Genomic DNA, 19,366 nt, shown 5'->3' on the forward strand with positions numbered 1-19,366 from the left:
TCTGGCATGGCAGTCTTCAGGGAACGAGGCTGCCGTGAGCTTTTGAGCTGCGTGTTCTCCCAAGCCTCAGCCAGCAGGGCCAATGCCAAAGAAGAAGGCACCAGGGCCTCAACAGCTAGAATACAAGCTCCTTGAGGGCAGGGACCATGCCCTGTTCATCACCTGGCACCAAAGCCTAGAGCAGCGTCCAGCACATAGGCACGGACGTCACGCTGGACTCTCAGGGCATGAATCCTACCTCTATCACCCTGCCAGCTGGGCCTCCTCGGGAATGTTACTTAAGGCCTCTCTGCTTTAGCTTTCCTAGCTCTAAAATGAGGATCCGAGTACCTCGCTACTAACTGGGAGGATTCAGGGAGTGAGCATACAGTCAGCACACACACACACCTGCCGTCATCTGTGAGGCGTGTTCTCTGGAGGCTGGTTCCTGCTGCAGGCCTCCCAGACAGCGCCTCACCTCCAGCCACAGGTACCGCTCGTCACCAGCAGTGCTGAAGTTCGAGGGTCTAGAGACCCCAAGCTTCTTCCCGGCAGGGCTAACGCTTTGAGAGACTTGCTCCCAAGAGCATGGAACGGGGCACGCACTGGCCTCGGTCTGCTCGCACCAGAGCGCGAGAAGGCAAGGGGCCTGCGATCACCTCATACGCACAAAGAAGTCGCTCGCAGACGTTCGCGCTCCTAACAGGCATCCGTAACGAAGTGCCTTGGAGCCGCAGTGCCAGGGAGCCGAGCCCACTCCAGTGGCATCTAGGAATCATTTTCCTGTGAGGTCCAATGTGATTGGTTTTTTTTTTTAAAGCTCAAAGGAGGAAACAGACTATTTGTTTCAGAATCAAAGGAGCAGACGTTAAGGAAGCCCCTCACTACTGTGGGAAAAGGCAGAGGAGGCGAGTGCCCTTAATGTTTCCTCAAAAAAGCCGCAGTGGTTTTGTAGTCAAGCACTCGTCTTGTTTTCCCCTGAAGTGGCAGCACCAACATTCCGACTCGTCCTGTCGGTTGCTAGGCAACTGTGACAGCGACCCGGTTCTGCCCACCCACAATGCACAGCTTTCATAACTGTTCTCACTGGGGTTTGCCAAACACTCCCAGGCACTATCTTCTCAGCCAAGGCTGCTTCTCCAAGCTCATCTTCTTGCCTGCTTGGTCCTGTGGCAAAACGTGCACACTGTCTTTGTCATTATGTTCTGGTAATTTCCGTAACAGGCTGCCCATCAAACATGAGATGATTTCACAGTAGCATTGAGAACTATAAATAGCTTTCCATAAAAGAAACCAGACAAAAGCCCGCCAATATAACATTCTAATAAGTTCAACCCAAAGTGCTAATTTTAAGTTTCTTTGAACACATTCTTCTGGCTGAATATACTTGTGTTGCTTTTATAGAATAATTATGACTAGTCTTAAACTTAACCACACTGAATTCAGAAAAGGCTTTATTTATCAAAAGTCTTTAGGTCACATATTACACATCCTTTTTTCATATAAACCAGATAAAGTCTTGATAAGCTTTCTTGACTTCCTAGAGGTCTAATGAATATGATGTTAATAATAACACGTGGTTGTCAACAGCCAGTAACAATTAAGCGGTTAACTAACACTTAACACCTCATACACTTTAATGGGTAACGGCCACATTTACTTCCTATCATTGTCCTCTGATAAGGGACACTCCATAAGTCAGATAAAGGCCCAGATAAGAAATGATTTTTCCAAGATTTGAGTGGCAAGGCTAGTATATGGCAATCTTAACTTAGGACATGGATCTTTGGACTCTACCTCAGGGCTGTTTCCTCCATAGTACTGTATTTCCTCCATGGCTGATGGGATATGATCATCATCCGAGGTACCTGAGTTTGAAAGGGTTGATGGGGTTAAAGCAAAGAAACCAGCAGTGGTGGTTTGAGGATGAGCAGGATGGCTGGGGAACAAGGAGGAGAAGACAGATTCACTCTGTACACCCCTGATCTGTGGTCTGCAGATATGATCTATTCGAACAGAAGTATTTTGTGAAGGGCTCTGATTCAAGTATGCACTGGTCCCCAAACTAACTGGGCACAGTGTCAGACACGTTATGTGCTGAGAATAGAGGTAAGCAAGCCCCTGGCACGGGCTCCCAAGCAGCTCAGAATAAACTGAGGCCAATGAATGTCCTCAGAGCCAACAAGGAGGACATAAAAGGGCCAGGCAAGGAGTGCTGCGCGTGCGCCCAGTTGGGTTTGGCTCTTCGTGACCCCGTGGACTGCAGCCCACCGGGCGCCTGTATCCACGGGATTTCCCAGGCAAGCACACTGGAGTAGGCTGCCATCTCCTCCTCCAGGGCATCTTCCCGACCCAGGGATTGCACCTGAGTCTCCTGCACTGGCAGGTGGATTCTCTACCACTGAACCACCTGAAAGCCTTACAAAAACACAAAGGAAAAATAATGACTCATGTCTGCTGAGCTAGAAGTTTCAAAGGGGAAGGTTTGAGAAAATCCTTAAAAATAAGCTTAAGAGTGCTGGATAGTACAGAAAGGAAAACACACTTAAAATCTGAGAAGCTCAGAAAATGAGTGGTAGCTAGAGGAAGAGGGACGCCGCCCATCCACTCACAATTTCCTGGGCCACTGCAGAGCGAGTACCGTACAGGCACCATGTTTACTGGTCTGCGAGAAACCACACGTATTTCACAAAATTACCAAGCGTCAGGAAGAGCATTCCAGTAGGAAAAACAGTATGGGACTTACGAACTCCTTTTCTCTTAGAGCAGGACAGAGACTAATGAAGACAGGTCCATTCACAAAGAGACTTTACTAAAAATGGTTTCAGGGGAGATTCTGGTGATGCGGCAGCTATCTAATACCAAAACAGCCTAGGCTCTATACACGCAGTGAGAAGCCCAGTCACAAGACAGCATGAAAGAGAGGGAGGGAGAAAATGTGATATTTGCAAATATCAAAGGATAAAGTAGAAGATGAAAACTATATGAAAGCTAGCAGTCCCTGATTTCAAGCCAGTGAAATGTCAGTTGGGTAAAACCAATCTCTGTGACCAGGAAGCCAGCACCCTCTACTTAGGATGGGCTGAGAAATGGCCCGTGGCCACTATTCACAGTCCACAGGAATACGTGAGGTGCGTGGCTGAAGTGACGAGGCTTTCCTTCTTGGGTCGGCGGGGGAGCGGTGCGGGCGGAGTTGCGTCTTGTAGGATTCTGCTTCTCTTATAAGACTTACCGAGTGTGGGTCCCAAAGCCATCGTGCTGCAGGGTTAGAACCTCCCTCCAACCAAGCTGCCTCCTTTGGCTCCAAATAACGCTGGGGCTGCACTTCTCAAGCAGCCTCTGGGGGAGCCTGACAGCCAGTCTTGTGAGTCTTGTGAGTATGCTCAAGGAGACTTTCCCTTGACTATGGAAAACAAACCTCAATTTTCAAAACAGGAAGAAATTATTTCAAGTCAAGGCTGGAGAAGCAGATGGATGAACCCAGCTGAGTAATGAATGAGGCCAGAGGAGGGCAGAATTGGAAGATGGCCTCCAAGATTCAGCCTTGGCCCTGGTGTACATTTCCAGTTTATCCCCTCCCCTGGAGTGTGAGTAAACAGTGTGAATATAATGGGATTTCATTCCCATGATCAGGTCACTAATCCCTGGACCTCTGAGTTAATCAGAAGGTTTGGGATGATCCTGGGCCTGAACTAATTAAGTGAAGCCTGGAAGGATGGACTGGGCCCTTCCTGGGGACTGAGATTCTCCTGCTGATTTTGCTTTTTCTGTTTTCCTCCTGTTGATTTTGAAAAAGCAGTGAGCTACGCTGTGAATTACTCATGGAGAAGGTCACGTGGAGGGCACTAGAAGCAGCTCTCAGAGCTGAGAATGGCCCACAGCTCAGTCACCCAGAGAGCAGAAACCTCAGTCCTACAGCCACAGCAGCAGAATTCTGCCAACAACCAGCGACTTTAGAAGAAGACCTTGAGCCTTAGAGGAGCTCGTAGCCTTGATCAACACTGTGATTCTGTGCAGAGGACCAGCCAACCCATGTCCAGACTCCTGACCCACAGGAACTGCCAGATAATAAATCTGCAGTTGTCTTTAGCCACTTAGTCACAAGGCGCAGAACAGAAGCATGTCTGTTAAGAAATAATACTTATTAATGTGCCACAGAAACTCACTTTGAAGGAAATTCTGAAGAGCGGCAAAAGGGTGAGAGCGGTGGCAGCATTTTTCATAAAATACCTAGTTTCTCAAGGTGACCATTTTAAAGGGCAACACTTCTTTGGATGTGCAAATCTGGCTTATTAAAGGTCATATTATTAGAGTCAAAATTCATATGGCTTATCATCCATATTGATTTATAATTTTTTTCTGAGAATACTGTTTTAATAAAAAGCACTTATTCATCCCAAGCATCAACATTAACAGAGAGTTTTAACAATAGATCAAAGTAGTAAAGTGTCAAGAAAAAAAATTTGGGGGAGGAGTCAAATATATGCAGCTTTGATGTATTTATCTTTCACTACAATCCCAGTCTTAAGACATGATATATCTGCCCCTTGTGGATGGACTGCTGGATTTGCTGGCATTATCCCTTCATCTGGACTAGAATCCATGGTTCTCTGTGCAACCCCGCCTCATCACTCTAAAACAGGAAAATGCAGGGAAGGAAAGAACAGTAGCACTCATAAATCAGCTGTTCACAGAGTTCTGAACTTATTCTCCAAGGGGACAGCATCGCCAGCAGGAGAGACGGCCTAGGGGGTACTTAGAGAGGCACAGGCATCTGCGTGGTGGTTAGTGCGTGGGGACCAGGCTACTCAACACCCTAGAGAGAACAGGACAGTCCTGCACAAAGTGTCATCTTGACTAAACCCCCAGGGACTGCCCTGCCCTCCTACCCCACGCATTCCAGCAGCACCCATACTGTTTCTCAAACACAAACCAGAATATTCCCAACTGTGCCTCTCTCCAGGAACGCTTCTCCCAGCTCTCCATCCACATGGCTCCCTTCCTTCTTTCAGGTCTTGGCTTAAATGTCACCGTGTCAGTCAGGACCTCCCTGATCATCCTATTTAAGGAGCAGACTCCCTTCCTGACACAGGGATGGCACACGCCTGGGTTCCTGGACGCTTGCTGACCCTCGCTGTGCTTCAGTTCTCCCATCAGTAAAGGGGACGAACGCAGCTCACCTGCAGGAGTGTTATCAGGATTACATGAGTGTGTGTGTGTGTGTAGACGCTGCTTTTTTAGAAGAATGCCTGAAACTCAGCATAAGCACTGGGCTTCCCAGGTGGCGCCAGTGGTAAAGAACCCGCCCGCCAATGCAGGAGGCATAAGAGACGTGGATGCGAGCTCTGGTCGGGAAGATCCCCTGAAGAAGGAAACGGCAACCCACTCCAAGATTCTTGCCCGAAGAAACCCATGGACAGAGGAGCCTGGCGGGCTACAGTCCATTGGGATCACAAAGAGTTGGACGTGACTGAAGCAATTTAACACTAAGCACATGTTAGCTTTGAACATCTAAAAACAACTGAAACCAACTTGGACATTAAGCTATTACCTAACTCACTGTGCTCACTGGCAAAGCTTCTTTCTGTGAGCTCATCAGGTGACAAAAGCTGACCTAGAATAATGTGAGGCCACTTGTAACAACGCTACGGATATTAAACAGATGTTATGTGTACTCACGTGAAGCTCCAAATACTGAACTATATCTCGGCTCAAGGATTTTGAATAAAGGACTGTGCACCTAAATTATTCTTCTACTTTTTCTCTGTAGCAACTATCATCATTTGATATATACAAATAAACTTGGTTTCTATGCAATTCTCACTACCACGGAGTCAGGACTGTGTGCTATCATGGCACTCCCTGAACCTAGAGAAATGCCTGCCACATAGTAGGTGCTCAGTAGACACAGGTTGAAATGGTTAAACTTTACGATGTCAAAGATACAACGCAGAACATTGTTTAAGTAGAAGGAAGAGTGTTTCTGGAGGATGGCGACCAGCTGTTCTGTAACTCGGGAGGGAAGGCTTGGGCCCAACCCGCCCGTGTGGCTTGGGAACCCAGGAGGTGTGATGCTTAGACCTGGTCTGTTCTTCCCCTCCCAGGCCTCGGCTCCACTCTCCCCAAGAGTCCACACACAGGCTCAAGGTGTCAACAATCAGTTCTAAAGAGAACTCCAAAACATACTACGCATACGCTGACCTTCTGGCTCCAGCATCGCCAACAGACAATTCCACTTAGCCTTCCCACCACAAGAGGTCGATCTAATCCAGCTGACCATTCTCCCACCAAAACCAGTTTTGTTTCTTGACTTCTCTAGAAGGTGACCACCTCCCACCTCCCTGCTGGCCACACCCCAAAGCCAGGACTCATCTTTGAAGCAGCTCCCACAGTCAGTTATGTGCTGAGTCCAGGCAGGCTTCCACTGGCACAGCCTACATCCCGGCCTTCTGTGAGCGGCACGCTTTGGAAGGCTTAATTTCTCTGGGCACCTGTTTACCCCAGCAAAAAACCCATGGTGCTAGACGAGACCACTTTTACCCAATAACTGACATGTTTCTCTATTTGTTTTGACCCTATTTTGAGAAAAAGCATTCTAAGTTAAGAGGATTTTCACCAAAGTTGGAAGAACAGCCTTCAAATTCAACATTCCTGCAAAGTGGCATGATTCCAATAAGAGCCTTGATGAGCATAAAAAAGTAACACGATGGGTAGAGTCCTAGTACCCAAACTGGTAGAGAATCTGTCAGATCTGATTGAAGGAAACGTCACGTCATTTTAGGGCCTCAACACAGAGCAAAATAACGAGCTGTGTAATAAAGTGGCCCTTGGGGTGTACGACGGCCCGGCTCTCAGCACCGCTTCTGAGGGTGGTGTTTCAGAATCAGAAGCAGATGGATTATTCCATCTGGCCCTACTGACTGACCATCAGAGTGCACAGGAAGTGAGGGTCATACACAGCCTCGGATGTGACAGGACCGGAATCAACAGCCAGGTCTTTCTCCCTCAGCTTAGTCGCTTGGTTTAACATTTCACATCAGGCAGTTCCTGCGCACACCAGTGGCTGGCATGGAAGCGTGGGCCCCTCTGGAGAGTGCTCAAGGGCCTGCGCGACGCCTGAATTCATGTTCCTGTTGGCTGATTTTGTGGGAGACCGGGCAGCACTGTGCCTGGGTTTCTCATCACGTTAACTCTAGGGACACTGGCTGTAACCTAGCTTTTGCAAGGGTGTTTTATTTACAGTGAAATCATGGGAGCAATGAACAATTCTGCACTCACAGCAGCAGTTAGGGCTTGAGCTCCACGCCCACAGAGGGGCCACAAGCCCTCTACACCTCTGCTCGCCTTGGCACCTCCTGCCCCAGACAATGACTTCTCCACCCAGGACATCTACAGGGCACACCTCATACCCAGGCACCCTCCTCGTCAGAGGCAGAAGTTTCTCTTTTTAAAGGCACACAGCAGGGAGAAGGGCGCCAGTGCCCCTGGCATCCTCCATAGCCTCGAGGGCGGGGCTGGAACCGGCGTGACTGTGGCAGCACTGGGCTCTGTCATGTACCTCTCACGAGGACACCAGAGGCAGCCACCACTTTCCCAAGAGTTGGACACAACTTAGCGGCTAAACAACAAATCACAAAGACACAAACATACATACATGTTTAAGAGAAAACGAAGGATGGTTCACAGAACCACTTTTTGGAAGTCCATTCAGCCCTCTTCCCAGGAGTTGCAAATACATTTTAACAATTTTTCCCATCAAGAATATAAGAACTCGTACCTCGTGACAAGGAACCAAGCGATCTGACTGAAGTCTGGAGAGGATCTCAGGTAAGTCTTAATATGTGGCATGGCGTTGGTGCGGCCTGACGTGTCAGCTGACCACTTGCTAGTGATGGAAAGGCACAAATCACTAGTCAGAAAACACAAATGGGTCATCACGGTCCTAATATGAGAAAACTGTATGAAAAGCAAAATCCTGACGTGTAAAAAACAGTGAGTACATTGTTCTCTGTGATATGAGCTAACGTCCTAAATCCTGTTGAGCTAACAGAATAACACATGTTTATTTTAGAATGTGGGTGCGTAGAAAATGCCACCTACAAAAAGCACTGTGAACTGCAGGCGCACGGCCCTCGCCTCTTGTTAGAAACACACACGTACATGTGCACACACACTGTTTGTATCATGCTTCTCACTGCGTGTAAGCGCACCCTCTTTAAAGGCAGGAACTGTGTTCCCAGAGCACAGTGCTGAGTGGGAAAGGCTCACCAAATGCTTGCTTAATGAACAAAACACAGGATGGAAAAATACAGACAGTATGAACATCAAAATGGAATGCCGAAAAGCAGGGGGATCATTCAGAAATATGCCAGTCAAATGCAGATATTCATGTGTCTAAGCTTGGTTTCTAAGTTTCCAACATTTTTGGGACTAAGGTTTCACGGGGAAAAAAAAGACCTGTATCACGAGGTAAGAATCCTCACTTATGAATATAAGAGGACAGTCCCTCAAGAGCACAGACTGTTTGAAAGAGTAAAACTGGGATTTGGCAGAGTCATTATCGGATTATTAAATCACTTGTGGGGCTTCCCTGGTGGTCCAGCGGTTAACAATCCACCCGCCAGGGCAGGGACGCAGGTTCGATCCCTGCTGTGGGAAGATCCCACACGCCATGAGGCAACTGAGCTCGCGCGCCAAACCATCGCGCCTGTGAGCCACGACCGCCGAGCCCTCAAGCTGCAACTGCTGACACGCCCCAGAGCTGTGTTTCGCAACGCGAGGAGCCGCCACCACGAGAAGCCTGTGCCCTGCGGTTAGAGGGCAGCCCCCTCTCCGCAACGAGAGAGGGAGCCTGCTTGTGGCAACAGAGACCCAGGGCGGCCGATGAATAAATGAATACAAGTTAAAAACAAACAAACAAAATTTGCTTGTAAGAACACAGTACTCAAAGGGACTCAATTTGACGAAACGTCCTCTGCAAAATAAAAAATCAAACACCTCCACAGAAAGCCTTACAGAAAGGCTCCAGGATGGCATCCTGAATCACACTGAGAGCTCTCTTTCTCTCTTTCGGCCATGCCGTGGGCGGCCTGCAGGACCTTAGTTCCCTGACCAGGGACTGAGCCCAGGCCCTTGGCGTGAATGCAAGGAGTTCTAACCACTGCAGCAGCAGGGAATTCCCAGACTAAAGCTACTGAAAGGTCATCTGCCTTCGTTTCTGGTTCCAGCTCAAGTATATGTCTGTTGAAGCCAGGGTGAGACTGCAGGGTGGGCGGCGGAAAGGACGCAGAGCATCCCTTCAGCCTGAACATTCGGCCGCTGGCTGGGCCGTGCAGCGAGCCAAAGGCTGCCGTGTGCCCCGGGGAAGGGGCGTGGATTCTCCCCTCAGAAAGCCTGCAGCTTCCCAGCACATGAATGTGTACACAGAGGATGGCATATTTTGGAAATATGAACTAAAACGCTGCTTATGTAAATTCTAAATTTCCCAACATGTTCTTTCACTAATCTTTTTTCTTTGGATGTCAATATTTAAACAGGAACCTCGCAGAGATAAATTAGACTCTGGTATTAAAAACCAATTCCAAGAAATGTCTAGAACTTTAAGGGATTTCTATCACTAACATAAATAGATTAAAAATACAGGCATATTATGTAAAGCTCTTTTTTTTTTTAAGAAAACAGACAACATTCTTATTTTACTTGAAAGCAGCAGCAGCAGCATTCTAACCAGATTACTTACTGAAAATAGGAATGAAGCCAATTCTGTTTCTCTGCCGTCTGGATGCTATAGGGAAGAGAGCCCCCAGCTTTTAAAATAAGAGAAATAAAGTAAACAAATAAAAATTATTGACTATAATTTGAGGATCCTCATTAAGAAAATCTATATACAGTGGTTAAAGAAGCCACTAGTAATTTCATCTCACGGAAGAGCTCCTGGAAAGGAAACATCTATCCCTGCTTTAGGTGTGTTCTCTCAAAGGGGTTTCCTTTCTTAGACGTGCAAGAAGTGTGAGCTGCTTAGTCCTGTCCAACTCTTGCCCACCAGGCTCCTCTGTCCACGGGATTCTTCAGGCAAGAATACTGGATTGGGTTGCCATTTCCTTCTCGGGGTGCATATCAAGTAGTCAAATGTTTTCTATCGCAATAGGAAATGGTATTTAACCATTGGAGGGGTGGTGGTGGTACTTCAACGTCTAGAGAGGCCAGAGATGAGCCCGGCCCACCTTGCTGCCCTCGCGCAGGTGGGATGCCCTGAGACACGCTTTGCAAGGTGAGGGCTCACGCGTCTTTTTTGGGCCCAAGACCAGGACACTTGGGAGAGGGGAGACTGGGATGAAAGCCTGGTTGTCCTGCCTCCTTCACCTTTTACGTTGATATTTCCAAAGATCCTAGCTACACAGATTCTTACAAATGCAGTAACCAAGGATCCCTAAAATGCTCAGTAACCCACTATGTTTTAAAAAAGGAATCTGAAAGAATAAAGATGCAGCTCCCAGTGGAGACACAATTAGAAGCCAGTGCTCTTGCCTGGAGAATCCCATGGACAGAGGAGCCTGGTGGGCCACAGTCCATGGGGTCACAGAGAGTTGGACATGACTGAAGCGACGTAGCATACAGGTACACCCTCTTTGGGATTTTGGTTAACGCCTTCTGAATACACTACGTGGGGACTGCTGAATTCCAAGCAAGCTAAGTGCCCAGCACTGACACGAGGGAACTAGAGGACAAGACTGAGAGATGTCTACAAAGCAGTCCCGGGGTTCACAGGTGAAGCCCCGAGAGACGAGCTATATCAACCAAACGACATCATGCCAGAGATTTCATCTCAGTATTAGGCCTCAGCTCCGGACCCTCAATATGATCTGTATCGGGGATTCAACTCTGGAAGAACCACATAGTACTTTAGGCTGGGGGTACATCGGGGGAGAGGGAGAGGTGTTAGGAAAAGGCATAGCACAGGGCTGTGGCGGAAGCTGGCTTTATCTGGATGTCTTATCTGGACAAACACTGGTGGCAGAGGAGAGAACAATCTTTTTGGTAAAAGTATCAAACACTCAGGGCTACTGTGAGGATTAAACAGCACTCAAATTGCTCAACTGTGTGGCATCATCTTTAGAACACAGCACCACTCAATATTACCTACTTTAAAGATCCTCATCCAGTTAAGAGAGAATAATCTCCAAATTTCTCATCAATACCTTTCTGACCTCAAGGAGGAAGGCATTCTTATTACTTTTAAAAAAAAGTTTACCAGGGTATTTATGAAATGTACACACACAAACTCATCGGGACAGTCTTCCCAATTAATTACCTGGATATCCTTCTAAGCTGGTCCGTACATTTTCCACTGAAGGATAGATCTAAAAATAAAAACAACACTTAGAATGTACCACGTTGAAGAAACTATCTGTGTGTGTTAAAAGTTTAGTTTTTACCAAGATGAAAATCTCTATTAGAAATAATACTTCAAGACTTAGAAAATGTGCTTTAAAAAGTTTCCATCTTATTGAAAACTATTGAACTACTAGTAATTAAACTACAGAAAGCATTTACAGTCAATGAAAGAAAATTACATTTCAATGAGTATTTTTTCCTCTGAAACACCAAGAAAGACTGAACTGAATGTAAAATTCTTACTTCAAATGTCTCTAATTAATTAATAATGCCTGTAACTCTGCTGGCAATGTTCTATCAAAAATTTTTTTCTTGGCTTGACAACCTCAAGGAAGGCATGGGGAATCTCAGGCTAGTCTGTGGCTGAGCCACCGGCAAGCTCCCGGCACCGGATGCTGTCAAACTTGATTACAAACGGCAGTGCTGCCACCCTGCGTTCAACGTCTTCCACCCCCGATCCATGGAATGAAACCCCTTTCTGTAGCAAGAAGGACAGATCTGACTCTTCTCCTGGACTAGAGGCTAAGAACAGTGACCTCAGGGAGGAGGGGCACTCACCAGATGGAGAGGAACAGCACTTCCTAGGGTCCTGCTCTCCTTGCCCAGGGTCACCAGGGTCTCTTTAAACTCAGAACACAACCATTTTGATTCATCTGCCCCCAAGGAGCCAATGCTGGAGAACTGACCTATGACCGGCCAAGATTCTGCTTTAGGGATGGGTGCGGCGTGCTCTTTCAGAAGCTGTGAGAGAACAAAAACGGATGCTGCAGTCAGCCCGATCACGTGGGGAGAAAAGCCGTGACGGCTCAGAGCACCGTTTTCTGTCCTCGGATTGCCCACCTCACAAGGAAGTGCTGAAAATGGTTAACGCTCAGTTTCATACCCACGTACAGCTTTTCTTCTTTGGGAAAAATTTTACTTTGTTTTTTAAATTTTTATTGGTGTGAAGTTGACATACATGCTGTGTTAGTTTAGGTGCACAGCGAAGTGACTCAGTTATACATACATCCACTCTTTTTCAGACTTTTTTCCCCATAGAGGTCATTACAGAGTACTGAGTAGAGTTCCCCGTGCTATACAGTAGGGTCCTTATTAGTTATCTATTTTATATATAGTAGTGTGTATATGTTAATCCTCTGGGAAATATTTTTAAATACTGAAAAAAATTTATTTTAATGGCCTAAGTGGACAAAAGCTATTTCTCTTCCAAAATTCTTTGATTTGTACTTAAACATATTTTTTAAAAAATGACCCATTTTAGTAGCAATGTCAGACAAACTAGCAACCTGCCATATAAGATTAGCCTTCTGCCTTGAAATTCCAAAGGTTTAATACACTGAAATAAAACCTAGAAGGTCAAACTATTATCTATTTTGACTCCTATCGTTTGAAAAGGCTTGGGCTCTGGGCAGCTGTGACACCCCATAAATGAGAGAGAATGTACTCACATATGGATACACACCACCTTAGGCCCTGGGGAAGACTGACCTGCGTTTCCTGCTCTGTTCGATATTTATGCAAAGCTGCAGAAACAAGTCAGAAAACACTTGAGAATTTTCTCTCTTTAAACCTGTGCCAAGCGCCTTCCTAGAGGCTGGAGACAGCAATAGAAATAAGCCACAGTTCCTGTTCCAGGCGAGCTCACAGTCTGACTGATGCGTGGTTCGGGGTATATCTGTTATCCTCACCACTGAGTAGGCACTAAAACTTAAACACACTTCCCCAAAGGGCCCAAACCATTCTCAACTCCAGCCCTGGGTGCAGCCTGGGGCAGGAAGCAGGACTGGGCCAACAATCACAAGACTCGGCTACTATTTTGGGCTCAGCCCTGGATCAGCCTCAGGACCGTGGCCCAGGTCCTGGGCGTCTCTTCCCCAGCAGGGGGCAGACTTCTGAGCGCCCCGTCTTTACTGGAAGACAGCTGCGATGCAACACAAGCAAAGGGGTCGCAAACTCAGATAAGAGGCTACTCCGCTTTCAGTAAGACAGGGATCCTGCACAAGTGTGTGTGATCACCCGGCCTTTCTGAGCCAGCAGTCCCCAAGCTAAAGCCTGCAAGTGCTTCCTGAGCAGTCAATACGCACTTTGCCCTCCTCTCCTCATTCAATCTCTACACGACTCTGTGAGGGAAGTACTGCTATTATGCCCATTTCACAGATGTCAAGAGGATGGGAGCAAGTCAGCCACACGGCTTGTGACTGGGCCAGGATTTGGCTCACAAAGCTGTGCACTTATCCAGGATGTGAGCTTTCCTGGTGGCTCAGCTGGTGAAGAATCCACCAGCAATGCGGGAGACCCGGGTTCGATTCCTGGGTCGGGAAGATCTGCTGGAGACGGGATGGGCTGCCCTTGGGCTTCCCTGGTGGCTCAGCTGGTGAAGAATCCACCTGCAATACGGGGGACCTGGGTTGGATCCCTGGGTTAGGAAGATCCCTGGAGAAGGAAACGGCTACTCGCTCCAGGATTCTGGCCTGGAGAATTCCATGGACTGCATAGTCTGTGGGGTTGTAAAGAGTCGGGCACGACTGAGAGACTTGAACTATTCAGCCTGTGGGACTCCCCTGCTCCCGGGTTCAAGACAGAAAGATGGTGGTGTTGAGACCCTGCCTGCTTTCAGCTGTGGTCTCACTTAAAAATAGGAAATTAAAAATTGTCATCGGCCAAGGGGAATTCTCACACAGCATCAATAATCTATGGAAAAAGAGGGTTTTTTAAAGAAATCGTGTTGGGAATTTACTAAGGTAAACTGACTCCTAGAGAGAGAGAGGAAACTTGAACTTTAACCTCCTGCTTGTTTTGTTAAAGATCTTTCTTGGCTTATTTTCATACCAGCAGCAAATGTCATTCTCATAATTACAATTTCTAGGGCATTGGTTTAGCAAGCAAAACACATCATAGCTCAGTTGTGGTCTTTGCTCAACACTATTTTCTGTTCTTTGTTGAATCCGTGTGAAAAATCCTTGACATAAAATAAAAAAATCCTTCACATGCTGAGCAAAAACTACTTGTATAAATACAAAGTCTCTAATTATCTTTATTACAAGAAATTAAAAAACTAAAAATCGTCCATATGCTTCTGCCATTGAGATCTGTTAACTCTGCACCTATAAGAGGCAAAATGTTAAAATGCAAGTACTTAATGGAAACTATAATTAGATAATCAATTTCAAGTGCCTAATGCTTGCCTAGAGTTGTGCTAGAGATATTATAAAGCTGCTTTCAAAACAGACCAATTATAAATGAAATAGAAGTGAACATACAATAAAATTTTTTTAAACAGTAAAAATTTTACTACCTTCCTAAGCCTGAAATGTCCCCAATTATCTTTCTGATTTCCTTGAAAGCGTCCCGGGGTTGAGGCAATAAGGTAAACACTAAAACGATACAAAATACAAGTTAGAGAACATAGTGATGTGTGGACCTCAAAATATACACAAACACTAGTACTAAGCATGATATATTCCAAGAGCCAACCCGCTGTCTTGAGATGCCTCCTCTGAGGAGTTAACTGACACTTAAACCATTTTCAAGCACCCGGTGGGACCCCCGCAGCGGGGAAGTCAAAGAACTTGGTGACTTTCAGAGCAGGCACTCCCGTGGGGACTGAGGCGAGTGGGGAGAGCCCCGAGCCTCCACTCCAGCGCCTGAGGGCCAGAAGGTGCCGACAGGGACAGGCCCCGCTCTGCCACTTCCTGAAGGACAGCCCAGTGCCCCTCCGCCACCCACCAGGCCTCTGCACCCCGGGCCTTACGTGGTCCTCAGGGTGAGCCCCCGAGTTGCTAAGAGGCCATGTTTATCCTACTTTGTTTCTGAGAGGTCGTGCTCCTGGATGGTGTCTATCCACTCCTTGAGAGGGGCGGCGTCATAAGCTGCCAGGTAGCTGATGAGGTCAGCTTTGAAGTGTGTGGCCGACTCTCCAGATCTGTGGGTCCCGTGGACGATTCGGGGGTACAAGGGGCTCAACCATATTCTGGAATGGGAAAAGAAAACCACCTTGAACAGTCAGGAGCAGAGCTGATCACAGTGCTATCTCTGTAATCAGGCCCGCACCTCAGGGTGAATTCTCACTACCTCTCTCCACCTGCTGGTAAGGCCACCCTTGGGTGTGTGAGTGCTAAGTCGCTTCAGTCATTCCCGACTCCGGGCCCCCGCGGACTGTAGCCCGCCAGACTCCTCTGTCCACGGGGCTCTCCAGGCAGTGGGTTAGCATGCCCTTCTCCAGGGGACTTTCCCAAGCCGGGGACTGAACCCGTGTTTCTTAGGTGCCCTTCACCTTTACCACGAGCACCACCCGGGAGGCCCAGGTCAGCCTTACGGGATACAGAGCAAAGGTGACTGTGCCACCCCCATGGTTCTCATGTCCAGAATTAGTTTTGAAAAGCTCACCGTGAATTTTAGACCCAGGAAGGCCTGGCCTCTGCCTGCCTCTCCCAACTCGACCCTTCCACGCTCTCCCATTCACTCACCCCGCCCTGCTTATTCCCCCTCTTACCTTCTCAGCTCTACACTGCCTTTTTTTTTTCCAATATTTATTTGGCCACACTGGGTCTCAGTTGCAACATGCCAACTCCCAGCTGCAGCACGTGGGATCTAGTTCCCTGACCAGGAATCGGGCCCCCTGCACTGGGAGGGTGGAGTTACAGCCGCTAGACCACCAGGTAAGGCACTGCACTGCTTTCACAGTGATGACAACAGCTTTACTCCTGATCGCTTACAGCAACTCCACACAGCGGTAACCCCAGCAAGCTTCTGCCCAGACGTACGTCAGTGCAGCTCTTTAGCCAAGCAGAAAATAAAAGTTATCTATATTAAGAAAGAAATGTATGTGCAAATATGTTTTCAATAAACAAACTCATTTTCATATCTATCTATCTATATCCCATATCTGGTGTCTGGAATGAGGTATAGTCTATGTTTAGTTATATTACATTCACACTAACCTCGGGCTTTCAGATAAATCGGTAACACAACTTTAATGACATCTCTAACTTCATCGACTCTCTGTCAGTGTACTTTGCCAAAACCTCTACGTCATACCCACGAACGGCAAACGACCACATCTAAGCCCAGTCCTTCTGCGAACTGGTCCCTTGTGGATTACAGAGAAACATGGCTTCAGAGCGCCAGTGCAGCTCCTTCAGCTGCAAAACCAGGCTGGCAGTCCTACCCCACAGATGCCCACGAGGTAACGAACAGGGCCCAACAGAAAGCAGCCTCAGCAGGCAGGAGCTGCGTCTGCGGCCGTCCCTGCTCTGGCTCCTCCTGCCACAGCCCTGCCCCGGGAGGCACGACAGAAACTGCCCGTTGCTCTCTCGCCAGCGGCCCTCAGAGGAGAGGGAGAGGAAGGCCGTCAGAACCTCGGGAATCCTGGCTGGGCGTCTCCGGAGCTCTGAACGCGTTCTCAGCAGGCTGGGCTGTCACACCTTCCTTCCCCACCTCAAGGAGACCCCTCTGTCAACCACAGATTGGCACCTGCCCTTGACATCTACGAGCACTAAATCATGTGCGGCTGCCTTTCAACACCCCCTGAAAGAAGGTCAGGGTGGAGAGCAGAAATGAGGCACCATGTGCTGGGGGAAACCGGCAGAACAGGCCTTCAGAGACTTAGGCTCTTATGATTGGGGCCTGACAATATCTAATTCTTGTATCTCCTCGAACCCAGAGAAGTCCTAAAACCCTTCACGGTGACACCTGCTTCTCCTGAGTAGCAGTGACCTTCATGAAACTAGCGTAAACCTTCTGTGAAACATGTGCTTGATGGCGTGCACATAGTCACCAAAATCACCCAGACACTGACTCTTCTCCCCGCCTCTCTGGAGCAGCTTCTGAAAAGCTATCTGAAACGCCATCTCCTGGACTATAGTCCTCATTTTGCCACAAATAAAACTTGCCTCACAGCTCTCACAGTGTGCATTTTTTTAAACGTCAACACCCTGCACAATGGGTAACGTGAGACCAGGAGTGGAGCCCAGGTTCTGCACCGGGATCTGCTGCCACCTGGCCGTGTCACTCTGGCCACCTGGCCGTGTCACTCTGGGCAAGCTCGGTGGCCCCCTGTGCCTCCCTCGGCTCTTGCGTGTACCGTGGCCATGTTGGGCGGGGTGGATGGGGGCAGTCTCTCCTCCCCACAGCAACTCGGGGCTGCAGGATGAGGGGGGCTCCTCCTGGATCGGAGGGTCACTCACAAGAACGGTCCTGGAGGAGGAGCATGACAGACAACGCCTTTCCAACAGGACATCAATATGTGAGACGTCTTTACCATCTGACAAAATAAAGAAACCCTGGGCCAGATAATTTTAAAATTAAGACATGAACAGGTGGATCGAGAAGCAGGTGAAAAGGACGGATGGAAGACCGTTAGGAGAGCAAAGAGTCCACAGGGCCATGATGGGCAGACCGTGAAATAAGACTACACAAAATAACTTTTAAAAATATTAAAAAAAAATTACAACTCATGACATGAAACTAAACTATCAGACAGAGTAGAATGTAGACAACAGTATCCTCTTTTCTGGGGGGGTGGGCAGCAGAGGGAAGTTGGGAGGGAAATTTTATACCACTTGTACTTTGAGTTTCGAACCGTGTGAAGTTACACCTAGTCAATACGTTTTGAAAAAATTAAGTGTTTTTAAATAAAGGAAAAAAATGAACACCTAAGCCCTTTACCTTTAATCCCTTCCCCACAGCAGCCAAGTCGAAGGCGCCTACGGAAGCAGGGCTGCCTCTACACTCCAGAAGGAGCCGGAGAGCCGTGGGTGGGATTCTTTGAGCCACAGGAGACTCAGAGTCAACTTGACAAATCCTTTTAGTTATTGTTCCTCTAAGGACAAGCTATGTCAATTTCATTTCCTTTTCAGATGGGGTTACAGATGAGTCACGGGTCCCAAAACTCAACTGGCAGCTTAGAAGCTTGAGGGCAGCAAAAGAGCTTGCCAATCGCAAACTCAGTGGATCAGGAGCCCAGCAGCCAGGGCTCTTAGGGACCGTCCGCCCCCGCTCCTGCCAGCACAGGGCGGTCTGCAAGTGCATCTTGACCGGGACACGGGAGCGTGTCTGTAGGAAAACTGCCAGGCAGGGGGGGCACGGGCTCGGACACCCGCTCTGGTGGGGAAGCAGAGTGAAGAGGGACAAGACCCCTGGCGTGCGCAAGAGACTGCCTTTCACGTTCAGAAGGGCTGTGTGACAGCAGAGGCGACTCTGGGGCTGGGTGGCCCACCCAGGCTCAGCAGGCCGGGAGGACGGCAGCTGGGAGGCCCCGTCTCGGCTCAACTCAGCGAGCAACGCGGGCTCCGTGAGAGCCCTGGATGAGGGCTCTAGCCCAGGCTGGGTGACGACACGGGCGAGAGAACACAGAGGGGGACGCAGGGGGAAATGCGTGAACCCTGAAAGGGTGCTTCTTCTAACACAGGCAGGCAGAGACACAGCAGGCAGAGACACGCAGAATGGCTCCTCCAATCAAGGGAACGGAGACCAAGGCTGGCTGTAATGAGGGCTTCCTAGGAAGGAGAATGAAGGGTGCGATGTGACTCGAACAAGTCCCTAAAATGCCTAAGGATAAACGCTAACTTCAAGAGATCAAAAACCAGATCTAGTAAACACACACCAAGAACAAGGGTTAGTAATTTAAAAAAAGCATGAAAAACCTTTGCGTTCAATCCTTTCAGAAATTTGTGACCATATTACAGGCTCGGAAAAGACAGCAGTTTACAATGTTTTATGGGAAGCCAAACTGATTGGAGGTAAAGGGATATGTACATATTTTTTAGTTCTGTCAGCTCATTGCTGCCAACCTGTCTCCCTCCACTCTCATGCATACGTGCTTAGTCACGTGTCCCCACGGACTGCTGCCCACCAGGCTCCTCTGTCCATGGACTTTCCAGGCAAGAACACTGGAGTGGGCTGCCACTGCCTTCTCCATAAAGGGATATTTTTAGCATACAATCAACCCGAGTTTCCCTTTGATGCCTAGGTGGCAGGCTCAGGTACAGGTGGG

General features: G+C 48.1%; 1 protein-coding gene across 4 annotated transcripts in view; it reads right to left on the bottom strand.

The window, feature by feature from the left end:
* Window positions 1–19,366, bottom strand: part of TDP1 (tyrosyl-DNA phosphodiesterase 1) — a 70,877-nt gene that overhangs the window by 27,442 nt on the left and 24,069 nt on the right. For 3 of the 4 annotated variants that reach the window (XM_040227478.1, XM_040227479.1, XM_040227477.1), the window contains 6 exons: window positions 15,176–15,343; window positions 14,669–14,747; window positions 11,932–12,114; window positions 11,291–11,339; window positions 9,719–9,785; window positions 7,757–7,864 (listed from right to left, as the gene is read on the bottom strand). In XM_040227478.1, the coding sequence (XP_040083412.1) occupies window positions 7,757–7,864; window positions 9,719–9,785; window positions 11,291–11,339; window positions 11,932–12,114; window positions 14,669–14,747; window positions 15,176–15,343 (654 nt within the window). The remainder of the gene's footprint in view (window positions 1–7,756; window positions 7,865–9,718; window positions 9,786–11,290; window positions 11,340–11,931; window positions 12,115–14,668; window positions 14,748–15,175; window positions 15,344–19,366) is intronic. The other variant, XM_040227480.1, reaches the window with a different exon arrangement.

This window comes from Oryx dammah, unplaced genomic scaffold (assembly GCF_014754425.2).
Source record: "Oryx dammah isolate SB20612 unplaced genomic scaffold, SCBI_Odam_1.1 HiC_scaffold_26, whole genome shotgun sequence".
Taxonomy (NCBI): domain Eukaryota; kingdom Metazoa; phylum Chordata; class Mammalia; order Artiodactyla; family Bovidae; genus Oryx; species Oryx dammah.